This window comes from Labrus mixtus, chromosome 1 (genome assembly GCF_963584025.1).
Source record: "Labrus mixtus chromosome 1, fLabMix1.1, whole genome shotgun sequence".
NCBI lineage: Eukaryota > Metazoa > Chordata > Actinopteri > Labriformes > Labridae > Labrus > Labrus mixtus.
Window position 1 is genome coordinate 21,717,630 of NC_083612.1, and position 20,246 is coordinate 21,737,875.

General features: G+C 42.4%; 1 protein-coding gene across 1 annotated transcript in view; it reads right to left on the minus strand.

Annotated features, from left to right (window-relative positions):
* zfhx3b (zinc finger homeobox 3b) overlaps positions 1-20,246 on the minus strand; it is a 133,723-nt gene that overhangs the window by 74,080 nt on the left and 39,397 nt on the right. The window contains exons 2-4 of the mRNA XM_061038437.1: positions 11,683-14,178; positions 10,930-11,509; positions 8,105-8,601 (exon numbers count right to left, since the gene is read on the minus strand). Coding sequence (XP_060894420.1) covers positions 8,105-8,601; positions 10,930-11,509; positions 11,683-14,142 — 3,537 coding nt within the window. The 5' untranslated portion in view covers positions 14,143-14,178. The remainder of the gene's footprint in view (positions 1-8,104; positions 8,602-10,929; positions 11,510-11,682; positions 14,179-20,246) is intronic.

Here is a 20,246-nt window from a genome sequence, read left to right on the forward strand (position 1 = left end):
CTCTCTCTCTCACTCCAGCAGTGAGTTAAAGTAGAACACAGGTGTAGAAGACAGCACCCGTGGGAAAGATAACATTTGGGAACATTCCTGGGGTTAAAAAAGATGTTTTTTTCTGATATTCTTCATCTGGGGAACTATGTAATTGCCTTGGTTCCATGACTGTGCCTTTGTCCCCCTTTGTGCCTACACCCCACACTCCCCATCGCTAACTCTTACATCACCACCTAGTAATTTCCATATTAGACTTTAAACAAGAGATCTCATTCTCTGCTACTTTTTTTATTTTCATCTTTCCATTATATCCATCTTTTGTTTTGCAGAATAGAAGGCATGATGAGAAAACAAGGTGCAAAGTAATCTTTTCCAGAGCCCCTAATAAAAACCTCATGACACCCTGGGCTGTACCTCTTAATTACAAAAGGATGAAATCTTTTCTTCTACATCTGGAGAAAAGGTTGTCTGCATAACACTGATAGATTTACAGCTCCCAGATCTAACCCTGAACTCCAGTGCACAGCAATTAGACAAAAACATGGATGGACATCCAGCCCTGTGAAGTTCAGGAAGAGATGGCTATTTTCTCTTGGCACTAAAGAAAAACCTCAGAGGCCAAACTGTTTCACATAAAAATATTACTAAGTAAATAGTTCTGAAGAATCTAGAAAATTGAAAATTTTAATATAAGCCTCTATAATAGCCACGTAGATGTGAGTTGGACACATCAAATTTGTGCTACAAATCCAATCCAAAATAGTCTGCTTTGAATAGAGCAAGAAAATTGCTGAAGTTCTACAATCTAACATGAATCAATGCACCACTAAATAGAACAGGCAGGTTTGCTAAAACAAAGAAAAACTAGGGTAAAACCATGACGGTACACGTTCTGCACACTGAGAAACTGTGGCTGAAGAATTGTAAACCAGATATGGGGTTGAATCCAGCTGCCTTCCAAAATACAAGAAAGCTAACAGGTTAGGCAATTATATAGAGACCTGCCAAATGTACTGTATCTCAATGTACCTGATACTGCTTTTAATAATGATTTTTTTAGCGACTGAAACATGTTATTGGATGGAGAAGTGGAAGATTACGAGGTAAAGGGATGCAGAAAACCAGGGCCACATACCCATCATTCTGTAAAATATATATGTCCCATGACTCTACTCAGGAGCCCAAACCAAAACAGAGGAGAAGTCCCTGTGTGCTCATCATGGCACCTAAGACCTCCTCCCCTCTTCTCATCTGTCTTTTCACCCAACCTTTCTTTTTCATGTATAGCTCCACTGAACACAGACGTCAGAGTTGAGTAGTTTTGTGGCCCTGACCACTTGGAGGCCATTAATCTGGTGGCTTAGCCACTGATGTATTGATGGCCGAAGCCGGTAAGCTGGCCCGCCTCACTCTCTCCTTCCCTTCAGCTTAGCAGCTACATAGATTCACAGGAGCCTACATCTGGCCTCATCAGAGCAGTATTTGCCTGCCAGTTGCCTTCATTAGTCTCTCTGGCGCAATGGGTAGAGGTCACCAGATGTACTGACCAGCTGAGCAAAAAGATCTGTGAGACGCTTGATTTAAGTCATGATAGTTAAATGCATTCAACAGGCATCCCAGTGTGCATAGTCCAAGTATTTTTCAATCCACAGTTAACACCTTTAATTTAATAAGACTTATATACAAAAATACACCTTGTGGTAAACTTGCCTGTAGACCAGTAATACTCCAAAATTAGTAATAGGGTTAAGAGTATTTATATTGTAAGCCTGGTTATTGGGGCATTTTTCAATTACCTCAATTATTATTTGCTTCCCAATGACAGTGTCTCTTACATGGTGACTAATTTAAATGAAGTTTGACTACAAAATACATAGAATTATCAGTAAATTGTAGAGGCTGCTGATTACAAGGAATCCTAAACGGGTTGTTTTGAAGACAGGGCAAAAGGTAACCTTTCCCTCTTGCAGTGGGGGAGGTACAAAGACAGGACCATGACTGATATGTCTGTAATATGTCTTGACATTGATAAAAGCCGACAGATTCAGAGTATAACACAGATTAGATACTGAGAGTTTCCTCTTGGCCCTTTTTATGTCCCCATATTAGTAACAGTGCTCTGCTCTTAGAGGAGGAGCAAACATCTTCTCATATAGCTGAAGATTAACTTTAAGAAGACACAGAGGGATGGGGGTCCGAGCAGGGGATTTAGATTTGGAAAATATTTAGTTTTCCAACATGATTAGAGGAAAGATAATTAACCCTAAACAGATCACTACACTGGACCACCCACTGATACACTACCTCTACTGCTTTGGTTTTTGGTTTAAGAGTATTTGCTATGTTTATTAATTTTAAGAGGACAAAGGAAAAGTAGGAAAAAGAAGGAAAGGAAACAAAACAGATGTATAGAAGCAAAGATGACAGACAGCTAGAGTCTAGGATGTATGACAGTGTTGTTTAAGAAGCAGTACTTTAGTCAAAATAAATACTTACACAAAATCACTGATTTGAAAATAAAAATGTACAAGTGGATCCTATATCTGCTTTGGTCAAAAAACTGGTATTACCTTACTTCCTATCCCATTCCTTCCTTCTGCTATTTCCTCTGATCAGGCTGCACATAACAGAATCAGCAGCTTATTTGCACATCACCTAAAATGTGCACTGCTCTTGTGCAAAAAAAAAGTTATCCAACAATCCTTAACACAATGAACGAGGATCTTAAAATATAACACAGCATATGTCCATTCTCCAATCCTCCCATGGCTGTTTGTGATGGAAGACAAAGAATGCATCCATATCTCCACCACAGACCCCAGACGGAGAAGCTGGTCTGTAATGCACTGGGCTCTTTAAAGCTGGTCAATTGCGGTGGACAGCCACTGAAAACAGATGGGAAAGGACCAGCTTCCATTGCCTAAGCAGCCTGCTCCCTCTTTTTTGTTGTCTTTCACTTTGAAAATCTCAGCAACACCCACAGTAAGGCAGCACAATCTTCATCAGCAGCAGCAGCAGCTGTGCTATGGGTCAAAGCCTGACCCACTCTGTGGCCTTCTCAAGGGGTGGGAGCTGGAAGGGTTGTGAAATTCTTGCACACAGCCAAAAAGTAAGCCCTACCAGCTCCCTCCCCTTACTTGCCTGACAGCCCCTCTCTCCAATCCACCTTTATTTACAATTGCATGCCACTCCTTCCTTGTTTCACCTAATCAGATACACTGTGATCTGTTTGAGTTAGGGTGCTAGAGTTCAAAACCAGTATCCGGATCATGGCTGTGTCGATCAGGGAGTTGTCACAGGAGCCCATTCTGAATTTAAATTCTTCCTTAGTGTACTGTTATTCCATTGATGGTGTACATCACTTGTTCTGATTCATATTATAATAAGTTCTCTATGAGCAATTAAAATGATACATTTCATGAGCCCTGTGTTGTCATCTGCTGGCACTTTAGATTACAAGATTTGGCTCTGTGTGTGTGTGTTTGTATGTGTGTGTGTGTGTGTGTGTGTGTGTGTGTGTGTGTGTGTGTGTGTGTGTGTGTGTGTGTGTGTGTGTGTGTGTGTGTGTGTGTGTGTGTTCATTCACACACTTGTGCATGTGAAAGGAGAGAATGGGCTGTCTCCCAGGATGTGCAGCAAGCGCTTTATTAGAGCGGTAGTACCAGTAAATCAGAGCTCAGCCCTTCCTGGAACTGCTGCAACCTTTCCCACTGAGCACTATTACTGAACAATCATAGGCTAGCCATGATAATTAGCAGAGTATCTATCCTTCCAACCCTCCTGTGCGCCCCCCCCCTCCCCTCCATCCATCCCCATCCCTTCTCTCCTGTCTGTCTCTTCATCCTCCTTTTAACACTCCTCTTCTTAGAAATGTCTGCTATGTGAGCTTCCATTCTGTTTCAGGATATCTCACAATACCTGTCCTGATTTTTGTCTTTATTTTGGAAAGATTGACATTTTGGGCCCAATCATCTGCCCTCACTAAAAAAGCACCAAACATATCGAGCAAATTGACATCCAAGAAAAGTTTCTGAGCTTGGGAGAGGAATTAGATGTAATTACCAACCAACTCACAGGAGTGGTGGATGGAATGATTCCAAAACAGTCCTGTCAGTAAAGACATTCTGAAAATCCATCTGTGATGCCAAAATCAGCGCAAAATGACCATTTGGCCTGAGTTTAAGTCAGCAGGCGTTATCAACTGCATGAGTCCAAAGTCAAATTCATAGTTTTATTTCATTGAAAAACTGGATTATATGTCAAAGAATGCTAAATAAAACTAAACCTAATGTAGTTGTATATAAAAAATACTGTGAAAACATGCAAGAATGGAGTCAATCCTGGTAGTTATGACCTTTGAGCCAGTTCTTCTGCTTAAGATCATGAAGCTAACCACCTCAATGCCTTTTCATGAAACCCACTAATCCTTTCATAAACACTGCAACTTATTTTCCTTCATTACAAATAGTGATGCTCTCTGTATAATGTAGATATTTTATTTCCTCGTTGGTTCACTGATTCTTTTGGATTACACTTAGGGGTAAAATAAGAGCACCAACCCCATCTAACATTCAGATGTATTATGTTACTTAATGGGTCAGCTGCTGGGCTCCACTTAACACGATGTTAGTACAGAACTTATGATCAAAGTCTTTCTGTTTCTCATCAGTAAAGTGCAGACATTGGATGTGACTGTGTTTAAGGCAGAGAAAGAGTTAGGTGAAAAGTTTGTGTAGTTGTGTTTGTTCTCATTAGAGCAGGACAAGGACAGAGGGAGGGGTGTCAGGACTTTCTTGGTTAAAGATTCCCGTCTGATAGTGAAGGCACTTTCTCCTTTTCTTTCCATGGCCAAGCGGCATCTGGAGTGGATTTTGTGCTAGCAGACACCGAGGAACATGATTACATTCGGCTAACTGGGCTCTAAACTGATTATGCATGTGCCAAGCTAATGGACTACATTTGCAAGAGGAAAAATAACATCCAATCAATCTCAATTACCGCCGATTGCATTGGCCCCCGAGACAAGGAAGGTAGCCAGCTGACTCCCTGTGCTCCTCCCCTTTCTCCCAATCCTTGACTGGAAGCTGAGGCCTGTGGCTGGGCCTGGTTAGGCCCTGCCCATTATGTCTGGCCAGGGAAGCCAGGGCCTGGGAGTTGGATAAATTCCACTGATCTCACCTCCACACTCACACTTGGCGCCTAAATATTGGGGCATACTGCTAATGGTGTAAGGGCTATCAAATTCACATAATATGTACATGGCTCACTGTAAAATGAAAATTAAAGCTGGGTTTTGTTCAGGATGGAGAGTCTCAGGACAGAGCTACATACTATAAAACATACATCACAAGAACTATTTTTTTTAATTATATACTTCTAAGAAACCCATCTGTTTATGTTTAGGAGTGACCTTTAAGGGAGCAGATTGGTGATCATGATGCTAACATCAGAGCAACTAAAAAAGGCCTATGGTACATGGGAAAAGGGGAAGGTGAAAGTTAGCTACATAGCTACATAAGGCTGCTCTGGCAGAACACACTGCACTCTGAATGAATATCTTTCAACTTAGAACAGAGCACACAGGGGAATACTGCATCACCCCCCACTGTGTGTTGGTCCATGCGGTTAGGATGACTTGCTGAATCTTTCTGAGGTCTTTTGGAACATTCCAATACATGGGGTGGTGGGGCTGATATTTTTAGAAAGCCCTAATATGGGCCACATACCACAGACTCTCAAATTATCCCATCCAGCTTAGCCCTCAATTTAAACCTTGCTTTTTAATTCCAGTAATTACAGGCTCCAATTTATATGGAGCTGTGCACACAAAGGGCCCGTTTAATGCAAACCAGTTTGATTTGGGTGAAGTGTCCCAAGCATCTCCCACATCTTACAGTCTGTTTATGCTGACTTGATGATTTATTTTCTCCCTAAAAAGGTTAAAAATGGTGCTATTTGCATCAGATTTCTTTTGGGAGGAATACATGAATGGTGATTTTCCCTTTTTTTCTGTCTTTGCATAATATACCAAATTAGGTTTACAGACTTGTGGGCCACTCTGGGGTTTTGCCTGTCAGTATCTCTACCAGGACAGTAAATCCAAAGTGGTACAAAAGACTGTAACATTGTCAAATCAGGAGCCACGACGACAAGATGCCGCAAAACCATGTACACGTTTTCTACTAATCACAAATGTAAGTCACAGAATGTTGTAATAATTCTTGTCGACTTGTGAACAGCTCTGTTTCTGAGTAGTGTCTGAGATGCAGAGAGCTTAAGAGGACGCTGTGTTCTTGGGTTGAGAGAGCAGGTAATTTCTGGACAAATGCACACACTCTTTCTCGGAAGATCAATTGGTTTTAAGAAATATGGAGCCATCTTAAGAGGCTTAAGTCATAAAAAATGATCATGCCTGGATGTGTTGTACATATTTAATCCCCCACAGCCTGAGCAGCAGTATGACATATGTCTCTTCTCTCTTTAAAAACCTTGTGTGGAAAAGGAGATAGAGGAGAAGAAAATATGTTCCTCTTTTGCTTTCTGGACTCACAGCAAAGTGGGAAAGCTTAAAGATAATGCAATATGAATTGTAGCCTATCCTGTGAAACAAAACAAGTCTCTCGCTCCAAAGGTGTGTGGTAGGGAGAGAGTTTGCCAGAGCATGTCTATTTTGGTCTGATGTGAAAGTCATTGGAATGTGGGCCAGTATGTCCAGCAGCATGGGCCAAGAGAGGATGACCATGAACTGGGAAAAACACAAGGATATCTTGCTATGCTTTTCTGCTGTATCCCGACTGACTTAACAAATCATGTTGCATATTTGCATTTTAATGTGCCTATGAATAAGCTGATTCAGAGAATGTACCTCTGCCCTCTGTTTGTTCTATTGCAAATGTCAAACTGACAAGCCACACTATAGATGGTGCACCACCCTCTGTGTCCCTCGACTCCTGTAACTGCTGTTCTAGGATCTCTGCTTTATACTTCCCACTTTCACGAAACACTATTAATTGATTTTTCTCTTTCATTTTTATTTCCGGATCCAGAATTTGCAAACAGGAAACATTATTGCCATGCCAGGGGTTTCTGATAGGCACGCGCCTTAAAACACCTCCTTATAAGTAGAGGTAATTTTTTATCACATGAATATGTCAAAATAAAAAACAGAATTGTTGGGTTTTCCTGTTTTCTTTGTAAGAGTCAAATACATTTTAATCGAATAAAGTTGATAAATGAAGGCAAATACAGGAAACAGAGTTATATGTTTGTTTCTACTGACGCAGCAAATGCTTACAGGGAGTATGTTGACTCAGTGTTTGTATGTATTCTGCTGTTGTGTGTGTATACATGTGCAACTGTGCCAGTTTGGGTTAAGCGCAGAGTGGCCGAAGCCGCAGACAAACAGGATAGGTACCTAAGTGGAATCAGGCCTGTTAGATTTATGGCCATTTGTTCGGAGAGTGTTCATCCATTGGCTATTATGGAATGATTAGAGGAGAAGGTGAAGCTCCAAGTCCAGCAAAAATCAATACGGCTGTCGAGAACGATTCAGCCTTTCCCGCTCCGAGGAGTATTAGCACCAAACCTCTGTCTCCTCACACTTCTTCATTCGTCTCCTAGTGATTCACCCCTAAGCCTCCTAGCCAGCTTCATCTGCCATGTTCTTCTCATGGCCACATAGTGGCCCTGCTTCTATATGACTACTGGAAGGGAGGGGGTCACACAACAGAGGTGACTCAAGCGCTTTGAATAGGAGCTATTTTAGTGGTGTGGGCAGTACTAGAATATTTTCTGTATCTCTTGGAGGGTACCAATTTTAGCAGGAGGAGGATTAAGGGAACATGTTGCATTTTTTATAAAACCATCAAAGATCAGTTGAAGAATAAATAATCCAAAATATGACTCAAACATACTACTTTTCCTTGCCATTAAAGCGCACTTTAAAAACTGAAAAAATACTGACGGATATACTCCAGGTTGTCTCTTCTGCTGCACTATAAAGTCTGATATCTCTCATGTTATGTTTGAATTCAGTTTGAATGTGAAAACTGTAACACACTGCTATAAAACGGTTAATCGGCGGGTGTGATAAAGAAGTTAAAGGACGACTAACCTTGTAAAGTTTGAGGCTAGCCTCATGCCGTGAATTGACAGTATGCATCCTCAGCTTTTCCAGGCTGTTTGTGTAGTAGTCGCAGGCATTGCACTTCAGGTGCACTGGATTGCCAATTGCCACACACTTCAGGCGCCATTCATTGCCTTTGCCCCCTTCTTTGATGTGTGCTACAAGTTGGTACTTTTGTACATGTTTGTCTGTTTTGCAGTGCAGCTGGAAGTTGGCCTTGAGCTGGGTGGTGTAGTGGCACAACTTGCACTGGTGCGAATCGCCCACCACAGCACGCCACTCCTCCTCCGGTAGGCTGCGTTCAGCTCCCATATGCATGCCAAGCACATCCAGGTTGTCAGTGGTGAAGCGGTTGCACACAGCACACTGAAAGAGCTTTAAGGAGGGGTCGCTTGTCTGTGATAGACTTTCTCCAAGGGTCATCAGTTCTTCGGACACCAACTGCCCACTGCCAAGCCGCACATCCATAGGGATCTCTCCACCTACTAGAATATTGTGGAACATAGAAACGGACAAAAGAAAGAGAAGGTTAAAAAGGTACTTAGATTGTTAAATAAATACATGTATTATTATGTTGAACAATATATGTCTGTGAGACATTGCATTGAGGATGTTGTGTGTATTTATGGGCATGTAGCTATATAGCTTGCTTTGAGCTTAGTGTGCAGAAGCCTAGACGTTTCTATAGGGACAGAAACCTCACACTGCCAGGGAATAAATATATACACTGGCCTGTTTGGGCCTGGTGCACTCTCATGAACAGTCTGAAAATAAACTGCAGAGGCCATGATCTCAACAAAAAAAGCTATTTTATCATTACTGAATAACTAAGGAGTTCCCAAGCATATAGTAAATAGAATCCATCATCTTTGTTCACTGAAAGATAATTTATAGAAAAATCCACTTTCTTGCTTGGATTCTTCACAGTTTTTCTCCCCAGTTTGTCTCATAATCTATACACACCTAACAGATTAATTCTGGCCCAAGCAATGGAGAGGAAAAAAAGAGCAAGGACACACATCCATAACACCAAACACAGTACTGATGTTGATACAGTCTGAGAAGTCTGATTTTAAAATATAATTAAACTTTTTTGAAGAGAAGCTAGATTTTTTGACTTTGTCTGCTGATCTTTACTGCCCGACCTAGCATTCAGGCTTGACCACACCTGTGCTTCACACTAAACTAATTCCAGAAGATCATTTTTATTTATTGCTGCAGCATAGGGAGACCTTTGAGAAACCCTCTGAAATCTCTAATTTCTAACTGGCTCTTATTCTTGTTTACCATTAAATTATTTACACCAGACCTTAATCCTGTTACTCATAAAATGTTGTCTGGAAAGACTTTGATTTGTAGCTCTGCATTTGATTTATATTTTTTGGTTTTATGCTGTTACCACAGTATAGCAAACGTAAATACTTCAACCAGAGTCAATGTTTATACAAAGATAATTTGGAAGTGCTAGATGAAAAATGCTTACTTAAGAAGTTAAAATGATAACTTGTACACATTCCCTTTTTTCTCAGAACTTACAGAACTAATGTTCTATAGTGATGAGCTATTGAACTGATTTTTTAATTGTCATAGCATACAAAGGACAACTTTTATCCGTACAGAGAACTGAAAGTCACATCCTGACTCATCTCATTAACTATCTCAAACACTGTTTCATATCTTCCTTTTTGTATAGTACAATGATTAACAGGAGGCTGAGATCAAGTCAGGTCAACATTTGTTATTTCTTTCTTTGGCAATACCCTCAGAACTCAAAAATCCATGAAAAGCATGAAAGCCCAGCTTTCCACTTCTCCTATTGATGGCAGATTCTCCAGAGATTTACTGAGCCCTATGTATCATATTGTTCAGTTAATACTGAAGTGTTTGTGTATGATGGCTTCAAGGGTTCCTCAAAGAGTGACCAAGGATGACACCACTGCAGTTTATGGACCCAGACTGTGTCATTATTGCCTCCCTTGTAACATGCTTATTACAAGTCAGCTCACAGGAAAATGAACCAGATGGCAGAAGAGTGGGAAAAATTAGTCACAGCAATCAATTCTTGTTTGTGTCTCTGAACGGGTGACAGTTGGAGACAAGTATGTGCAAACTGTGGGATTGTAACTGGCCCACCAAACACACTGCTTTTCTGCCGAATTACACATGCTGAGTCCTTCCTTCACCAACATAAAATTTATAGCTGCAATTACAGAGTCAGAAAAAAGTGGAGAACTCCAGTGGTGGAGTTCAGCAGCAGTTTGGGAATAATGATATAAAAAGACTGATGTTGGCTGCCTAAGGGGGCAGGGAGAAGAGAAGAGGTTTGGTCCTTCCAACTCACATTTTAGAGCAAAAATGCACATAACAAAGTGAATTTACAAATACAGTCTAGTTTACATCAACACTACCACTTAGCTTACTGTATTAATGTTTTCACAAATGCTAAAAAAAAACCTCATATTTGGCGCATTTATAACTAAAATACTTGTAGATTAAATAGTTCACATGTAATTGTAATGTTGGTCTTGTGAATTACAAGGTTTTTATACCGATTTAGGATCAAGGCTTTTGTTATGAAGCCTACTATCATGTAAACTTTCAATGATGGATTTGGTTAAGGCCTGGAGTAAGCCAACAAACACATTTTTATCAAATGGATCATGTCTAACAGCTCACTCTTTTCTATTTTAGTGAAATTCTGCTTGAAATGGGAGGAATAGGGCAGGAATATCTTCGGGTAGCCAAAGCTCTGACTTGTACTTTGCAATTTTGTACAATCAAGGTGCATTTAGGAGATGAAAAATGGAACTCACCAAGTGCAGGAGCCAGAGCAGCCATGTTGGGATCCAAGTGAAAGCTCCCCATCAGAAACTGGGCTTCGGCTCCTGCTGGGTCGATCTTGAGGCCTGGTGGAAGGCTCATGTTCTGGGTCAGGTAATATTGGTAGAGCTCAGCCTCAGAGGGTGAGGGCATGGCTCCCAAGCCAAGCCGGCCATGCTGCATCTGAGTCACATTCTGCTGGAGTAGCATCATGTTGTGCATGTGCTTCTCGCTGGTCATGTGGATACGCAGGTTCCGGGCAACATTGGTTTCGTAGTCACATACCTCGCATCTCCAAGTTGGTTTGTTCTTCGGCTTGGTTGGGGAGGGGGCCCCACACGGTCCAGTCATATGGGTGGTGGACTGTGTAGGATGGTGGTGGGGAGGGTGATGGCTACTGGCCTGGGTCACAGAGGGGACAGCCACCACTCCTGCTGGGTTATGTCCAAACACCTGCTCCTGCGCAGAGCCAATGGTTCCTCCATTCTGCAGTGTCTGCATGTTGTTCAGGTGCTTGTCCGACTGCATATGGATGCTTAGGTTGCCCTTTGTGGTGGTTGAGTAGTTACAAACCTACAAAATATACAACATTTTCTCTTAGAATACAAAAAGGGTTACATTCATTACTTTTAAAAATTACTTTACCTCTTGAATACTCCTTAATGGCTCAATAAATCAACAACCTAATACCAACTTTTATTTCATCCTTTTGAAAAACAAGACTGTTGCATTTCTTTGCTACGTACCTCACACCGAAAGGGCTTGTATCCACAGGTATAGCTTTCTCCACGAGCAAGACGAGGGTGACTCTGACCACTGGTGCAATACATACAGGAGCCTCCAGAGTCTGGATGCTTCTCTTTCATGTGGGCTTCCAATGTCTGCTGGTATTTGTAATGCCAGTTGCATTTGGGACACTTAAGTGTCTTACATGAGTTGCGTGAATGCATCATGGTCATGTGACCACCCAAGGACCGTGAAGATCCCAGGACAGTGTCACATTTGGGGCATTCTACCCCACTTCCTCCACTGCCACCAAGCCCATGGTTCTGTGAACACTCGCCCATCCCTGATAGGTCACAGGGGCCACCTGACAGGGGATGGGAGAGACCATGGGATGAAGGGTGGAGGTGATGATGATGGTGGTGCATGTGGTGATGGTGCAGAAGGGCTCCATTTTCCTCCTCTCCCTCTGCTGGGCAATCATTTGGTTCTGGAGCTGTGGCACTATCTCGATTGGCACTTTCATCAGCAGCAGCATTGGAGGACAGAGGTGAGGAGGAAGTGCCAGCAGTTTCATCCTCGCTCCTTCTAACGGCAGCTGCCGCCATTGCCATGGGACCAGTGGATCCCTGGCAGTTAAAGCTCAGAGGGAGCTCTGAGGTTCTCCCCCCACCATCGGCAGCTGAAACCTCTTTTTTGACAGAGGAGGTATTGGAAGCGGGGGCTTTGCTGTTGAGTGTGGAATTGACTGCAGAGGTGCAGGCAGAAGGCTGGAGAGCGCTACTAGGCATTAATAAAGGAGATTTGGAAATGCTTTGGTTTGAGACAGCTGGTTCCCCTGCTTCACCTCCGCCACTGCTACTGTTATCACCACAGGCCACTGCAGTGCTTCCTGCCTCCACCTCATCTGCCTCCTCCCGCAATAAGAGTTCCTCTTCTTCTTCTGAGCCCCCCATATGGCTCGATAGATGCTCCTTGCTTTCAGTGTCCCCATCCTCTCCCTGGCATGCTAACTCTTTCCCAACAGGCTCCTCTGTTCTCCCTCCCTTTTTGGGCAGGGCACTGGAGTCTTTGGCAGAGCCTGTGGATGAGGTAAGAGTGGATGCTTTGGGGATGCTAAGCCCTCCGAGAGGAAGGACTGAGCTTAGTGGGGTTTGTTGCTGTTGCTGGAGGCTAGAGTCAGAATCTTTGTTAAGGAGAGTCTCACTGCCCCCACTGCTGCTTCCAGGCTCCAGATGAACACCACTAAATGTGCCATAGAAGCTCTGACCAGGGTTTATTGGGAGCAGGGTAGGTGGCAGAGAAGTACTCTTAGTATTTGGTTCCAGGAAACTGATGAGGGGCTCTTTGTCCTTCCCAATGCCCTGGATGATGGCAGATGCTTGCTTGTCCCCTAGTAGCTGCCGCTCATCCTCACACAGTGTCATGCGGTGATCATGAACAGCATGTGTGGCAAAGGAACGAGCGTAGCCAAAGGACAGCTTGCAGAGAAAACACATGAGAATGGGTTTGCCCTTGCCATATAGGGCTAGCCCATCAAATTTGGAGAAATCCACATTGTTGGGAACATCTTTGGATACACAGGACTTCTTGGCAGACCCATCGCTGTTCAGGTAATCCTTGTTGCTTTTGTGCCGCACATCGAAGACACGGAAACTGTGCAGGACAGGGCTGAGACCTGCCATGGTTGAGGTATTGGGGAAACCTTGGTCTGAATTGCCAAACCACTTCCCGAAGGACGAGGCTATGTGGAACGTGTTGATGATCTGAGGGTAGACCGTGGATGAAGTCCCAGCAGGTTCCCCCGGTTTTCCCCCACTGGTGAGAGAGTTTGTGGGAAGCAGGCCGGGTACCATGCCCCCACCACTTTGGATCAATTGACTGAGGCTCTCCACAATGTAGGCTGAGCCATCTGGCTGGTAAACTATCTCACCAGCCAGGTTCTCAACATCACTACTCTCTTCTTCTTCCTCCTCTCCTTCCTCACTCCCACTCTCAGGTGCTCCCAGTTGTTCTGTAGGCTGATGTCGCAGAAGAGTGGGCAGGCCCCCTCCCCCTGAAGCCATTGGCACCCCAGGAAAGGGCTGAAGACTTGGGAAACAGCTGTCAATCTCCATTTCGTCTAAGTCCTCAATTTCCTCCTCCTCTCCACAGCTCACTCCCTCTTGCTCGTCTTCCTCAATTCCCTCTCTCCTAGGATGCAGCTGGCCTGTGGCAGAGCTATCACGGTGGGCTTTGGGTGATGTCTGTTTTGGCTGCTGCAAGGACTGGAGATCTCTCACCCTGTCATGAGGTGCACTCGGGTTTTGGGGTTGAGAAGGGTAAGGAGCAGAGAGAGACAGTGGGTCCAGGGAAGGTGCCTGGTTGGTGCAAGGGACTTGTGAGCTAGAATGATCGTTCCAGGGCTGTGGTGGTTGCTGCTGCTGGGAAGAGCTGAGCCCATCGTCTGTCCCAGAAACCACAGGAGACTCACAGCTGTCCATGCTGATGCCTACATGAGGCGTTCATCGCATCCAGGCCTGCAAAGACACAAAATGTGTGAATGAGAGGTTATTATTGTGTTTAGGATATTTCATTATAATATACATGCTAATGCACAGGCACAAAAAAAAATTTGTGATACCAATGTTTGAAGCAGTAATGTTTTTTCTTCCAAATAATACAACATCTACTAAGAAAAGAAAAAGATACAGAAAGTTTGGAGAAGATACTATGTATAGAAGCCTTAGAAGAAAATCAAATGTATGGCACATCGGGTGAGAGAAGAAAGGCTGAGATATAATTGAAAAATGACACCATGCTCATTACACTAGATTAGATACTTAAACACAATACCTGAAACAAGCACTAATAAGCTGTCCATGATTCATCTTCCTGCCATATCAGGAAGGTACCATCTTTTATCTTCACCTTCCAAACAACACCCCTAATCTTATATTCTGCAAATCCTACATCCGTTTTTAATTAACTTGCAGTCGGAAAAAGGGAGAAACAGGCTAACTTAATGGATCAAATAGATTCCTTGTGAGATAATTAGACGCCGAGAAGCCACCCATCAGCACATTGTACATTTACATAACTGAAAACTGCATCTAAAAAAGCTATTCTTAACAATATACCCATTATCACTCAAACTTCAAGGTGTGCATATATAAAAAGGATACAATACATGTTCATTATTGATACAGATGTATGAACTTTAACAAGTATAATAAAAAGGCAGTTTTTTCTATGAGCCGAAAATACATGAGCTGGGTTGGTATTTTATGCAGCTGTGTTTAGATCTTTCATCCAATAACCTCCACGCTCAGCCTGGTTTCAAACACTCCAGCCATCCTCCGTCTCTGAAATAATAAATGGGATCTGAGCTTTTGGGAGCTGGCCATGCCCCGAGCATCTGAGAGGCCCAACACAGGCTGCAATTTAGAGCGCAGAAGAGATAAAATGATAGCGCAAGATACTGCTGAGCTAATAATTTTATTAAAGGGATGCAGCCAACATTGATTAAAGGGGGCAATCGGGCTGAAACCAATAACTCTGGGCTGCCCTTTAACCCACCAGTGCTGAATATTACATGAGCAAAGTTTCCCGGCACCATGCTTACTGCCATGTCCCGGTTGATTAGCACATTCACTGCTTGCACTTGATTTATTCACTTATTTACTTAGGGATGCAAATTTTAGCTGTGATCAGAATGGAGTCTACCCCCCAAACCCTCACATATTAACCACTAAGGGAGAGAAGAGATTGATAATGTCTGTCTGCAGCTTCATGAATGTCTGATGAAGCTTGCCTCCTACACAAAATACCTGAGACCTCTCCAGTCTATAAAAAAGTAGAACACACATTTTAAACATTCTCTTTTTTATTTGGAGTAGAGAATTAACAATAAGAAGTCAACAGAGCGCACGGCAAAACAACAACAAAGAATTTTTGTTTTTGCTTTATGATAAAGCCATGACTTTGATAAAGGAAATTTCAAACATATCTGCAGATATGACGTCGCCTCTGTGACAAACATTTGCTGTGAGTATGGCTCATGTTGTTTTGTTACACACAGTAGAACCTAACCCCAATGACCCCTGCCTTACTTTGCATATAAAATGAAAAATATCAGCCCGGCTGCCTTATTAACAAGATTGCTTTGTACAGCCAGACATGATTTAGAGATGGCTGCCATATTGAGTGAGGGGATACTAGTCCTTATGGTCAGTATTTATTATCTGCTCCATTAATAAGACGCTATGCGCTCAACAGTTATTTCACACAAATGGATGGAGGGAGGGGAGAGTAATGCAAAAAAAAAAAAAAAAGTCGTATGTCAAACAGACAATGATTCTTCAAACTGAAGGCACGTGAATAAACTACACAAAATTCAATTTGAAAAGAAAATGTGTTCATGTGTGCCATCTGAGCAAATAGGGTTTCACACCTTTTTCCTGTTATCTAGCCCATCAGCCCCTCCTACAGATTCCACTGCCTGTCTCAACCAGACCTGGAAACATTAAACCTACATGCACAACTAGTACTTAAGATCTTTAGCTCAAAATGACCTCTAAAGTTCCTGACTCTCATCTTTGCATAATCTTGAGTCCAGAAAAAAGCAGCTACTCTGTACTTCAGTGGGGTTATGTTCCCGTCCATTACCATTAACGCTGTGAGATACCTGAAGCCATTAACAGTGGACAGGATAACACGATGACTCTTGATCAGTGCTAGAGCTCTGAGCCAGCTTGGTGTGTCCACTGCTTACAGAAAACAGGATTGTCCTTTAAAATCAAGATGGTGTAATTCAATAACCTGCAGTGGTTACTGATGAGCAATGGGATTGTCTGGAGTCGGCAAGTCGCAGATGGGCAAACCGATATAACACTGTTTGTCTCTTGGAGGTCTGCCTGGCTCAGTGACACCTGTTTAAAGCAGGAAAAGCTTTAATCTCTGGGAGGCACTAAACAAGTCCGGGAGACAGACAAAGAGACGCGGTCGAAGACGAGGGGAAGTGGAGGAGGCCAGTGTCTCAGTGTGCTGACTGTGTTAATAACCACAAATCAAAATGATGGAGCAGCCTACTAAAGGTGACTACTGTTGAGTGGTATTATGCAATGTTACATGAAAAGAAAATACAATTTTATTTAGCTTACTGGCACTAGTACTGGTTTCACAAAACAAGTCAACCTGTCATGGCCCCTCTCTGTGAATCATATCGTGATTTTGAATGTGGGCCCTGTGAGTTGACAATAGGAAGGCTGTGTGCAGACAAAACAAGCCTTAGTTGACAATAAGAGATAATCAGAGGGAAGAAAAGGCTGGATTCCTTAGCTGATCAGAGGGAGAGAATGCAGATGACTGCAGAACTCACACTCCTGACTTTAGAGGCTTTAAACCAGAGTCCCACTGCTGACACTGTCTTTCTTAAGCAGACCCTAACATAAGAGTTAAACTTGTGAAAAGGCCTCATTCAATATAAACATTGTTAGATACTGGGTCTGGACGTCAATTTGAGTGGATGAAAAACATGTTTTAAGTTACGTGTTCTTTCATTACAGTGGGATTTATCAGCCAACTGAGGAAGGAATTAAAGGCTAAGAAAGCATCTGACTATTAGCATGCCTCATACCTGCCTGAAGGCCTGGCCTCAAGAGTGCCCTGCCTTCCAGGGTTTCCTAGGGGGAATTATCTCTGTCTAAACCCTTACTGCGAGTGCTGCTGGATTATTGGAGTGATACAGACATGACCCTTACTCCTATCCATATACAGGGCAGCAGGAGGGAACGCATCTTTAAAATGGAAAAAAAAGATGCTTCTTAATATGCCATGAGGACCCCTAACAATAAACCAGATCTGATTTTCAATTGTCCATCAGTGATGTTGCCTGTCTCTGTCTGCTTTCTGAGCCATCACTGAGCTTGGCCAGCCACCGCAGGGTAAGGGGCGCTTATTGGAAAATCAATGGCGTGAACGCTAAGCAAGTTACAGGAAGATGTGGGAAGGAAGGGTTCTTATTGATAAAGCAGGGGAAGGCCTTTGATGTTGCACTAGGGACATGCTCATTGATGAGGGAACCATTGTAGTCCTCAGGCAGAGTGAGGCATGGGTTTATCTCCAAGGTTTGCTCGAATTAATCACCAATAAAAGCGTGCATGCATTTCACTCTTAAACATAAGTCCATTTTAATGCCAGACATGGCTTAGTAAATTCTGGTTTTAACACTGTGCTCTTACAGTGACTGAATTAACATTTCTAACACTGCAGTGCAAGCGTCTCTTTTCTGCCTCTCTCTACAGTCTATTCTCAGTTTAATCGGCTAAAGCCTACACATAAAATGATGTAAAACAAAGGCTGATTGTAATTGTGAAACTGTCCTAAACAAGCAGACTTGTATTTTATATACAGTAAAGTACTGCCACCGTCATTAAACAGACTTGATCAACTATTTTGTTTCGTAATAAAGGGTTATTCTGAATGATTCAAGAAAGCTGAAAGGGAAAACTGCTTATCATTGTCCAAGACTGCAGTCACAGGGTGTCTTTGTCACGGAGTTAAAAGCCAACTTTGCCATAAGCAATACACCATTATTATCTTAGGAACACAGAGTTCTCGTTGTTTTTTATCCAGAACACTGTAAATCAGGCAATTAACCATGTAGCATTGTTTTTTATTGTGTGCTGTAAATATTCTGTCTGCTATTCTGCTAATGCAGACATAAGGGTGCTTCAGTATTGCTCCAACTGCAGGAGGCAAAAAGTCACCTCAGGTCGATGGCACTCAGCCTGTAAACAGGGCTTCCCGTAAAATCAATGATCTTCAGTAGGAGCTATCAGTCTGTGGAACAGAAATAGCCATGGCTGTGTTGAGTCTGAGGCAAGCAAGAGCAGTGCTGTGTGTTTACATGAGTGCGTGTAAGCAGAGGGGGCCTGTCAAATCTGGGATTTTTTTCTTGGAGATAGCAGAACAGAGGCAAGAACAGTGACAGCAACTAAAAACCTTGACGCGCTAGGTGTTATAGAGACTAGATTACAGTTTGAAGGATTTATTAATGCTGCTTTGTAGATGTACTTGGTGCATCAAACTAGTTTTAAAACAAATATATATCACACACAGCTAAACTATTTTTTGCAGATTATGAAATCAGCAAACCTAAATACCCAGGAGGCAATGTGCTGATTGTTTTTATTTTCACAGCACTCAATTTTAGTAACCATTTTGCACTCGTTATAGTGGCCAGAACAGGCTAAATTGATTTGTTTGTAGTATCAATTGCCTCCTTTGTTAATAGACCTGAAATAGAAGCTTGAAAATGATTTTACCCTTTAAGAAGCACCATCAAATTCTGCTAATCCATTATGTGTTGCAGAACGGAAGAAAAGTGATTTAAAGCAAAGCAGTGAAATCGCAGAGCAGGTCTGTATATCATACACAAAAGCAGGCTAGGCTGATTAAATGATCTGATCAGAGCAAAACTAACTTCCCAAAATCTTCAAGAGGGGATTCACACATGGCACTAGTGTTTCCTCAGTTTTGGAGGGTGAGATAGAAACAGCGTGCCGGTGTAATTAGAAGTAGTTAATTAGCTGTGGGTTAATTACTGGGTTGTGCAGATCGTTGGAGAAAGACCTGGTGGGGTGGCAAAGCAAAGGGAAGCAGCTAACACACAGCAGGAAGCTCCCAGTCTCCCGCCAATTAGCAGCCAGCATGGGGGGGGGGGGGGGGGGGGGGGCTTCTGCGGTATACACTGGCAGTACAAACATGAGAAGGCTCATATCATTTTTCTCAACCCTATGTGATGAAGAAGATAAACATGGAGGGCAAACAAAATACATTCTTCTGAACTATGTATGTTGTAAGAGACTGTTTTTTTAAATCAATATTTTTGTTTAAAAAAAAAAAAGCAAAAAAGGGAGAAAATGTTGCCCAAAAGTTGCAAGGAAAATTAAGAGTGATACAACAAAATAAATAGCCATCTTTTTAAATGCAAGATTCAGAATAAACAGAGCAGGGATCATTTTAATGACTATAATCTATTTACCAACAAAGTCACTTCTTAATACAAAAACCAAAAGCTTAATTTGAAAACCATAGACCAAGAAAGACAGCTCTGTTTATTTCCTTGTTATGTCCCTTGTGGTTTGGTTAGCATGCTTTGTAATTTAGAAGACAATTCATTATCCTTGGAAATATGGTGTTGATGTATAATCAGACAAAGGCTATCGGGCACCAGTTTACGCTCACCCCCAGGCAACCTATTGCACAGACCAAGCACAGTGTACACCTGAACACAGTGGGGTGCCTGTGAAATTGCAAAACAGAGAGATGCAGAGAAAGGTAGAAAGAGAGGAAGATCATTCCAAGCTGCTTCTTTCAAATTCTTATCAGATTAGTTAGATACACATCCACCAGTTCTGCTCAGTTTTAACCATCAGACATGGAAATTGAATGATTTGCAACAGTCTGACATGGAACCTAACAGCCTTTAGCATGCAGTGCTGACTTTCCCATAGTGAGGAATGCAGAGAGACTCGGAGAACATTTAATACTTTGTAACCTGGTCTGTCTGGCACAAATCAATCAGAACATCATGATGCTTTGG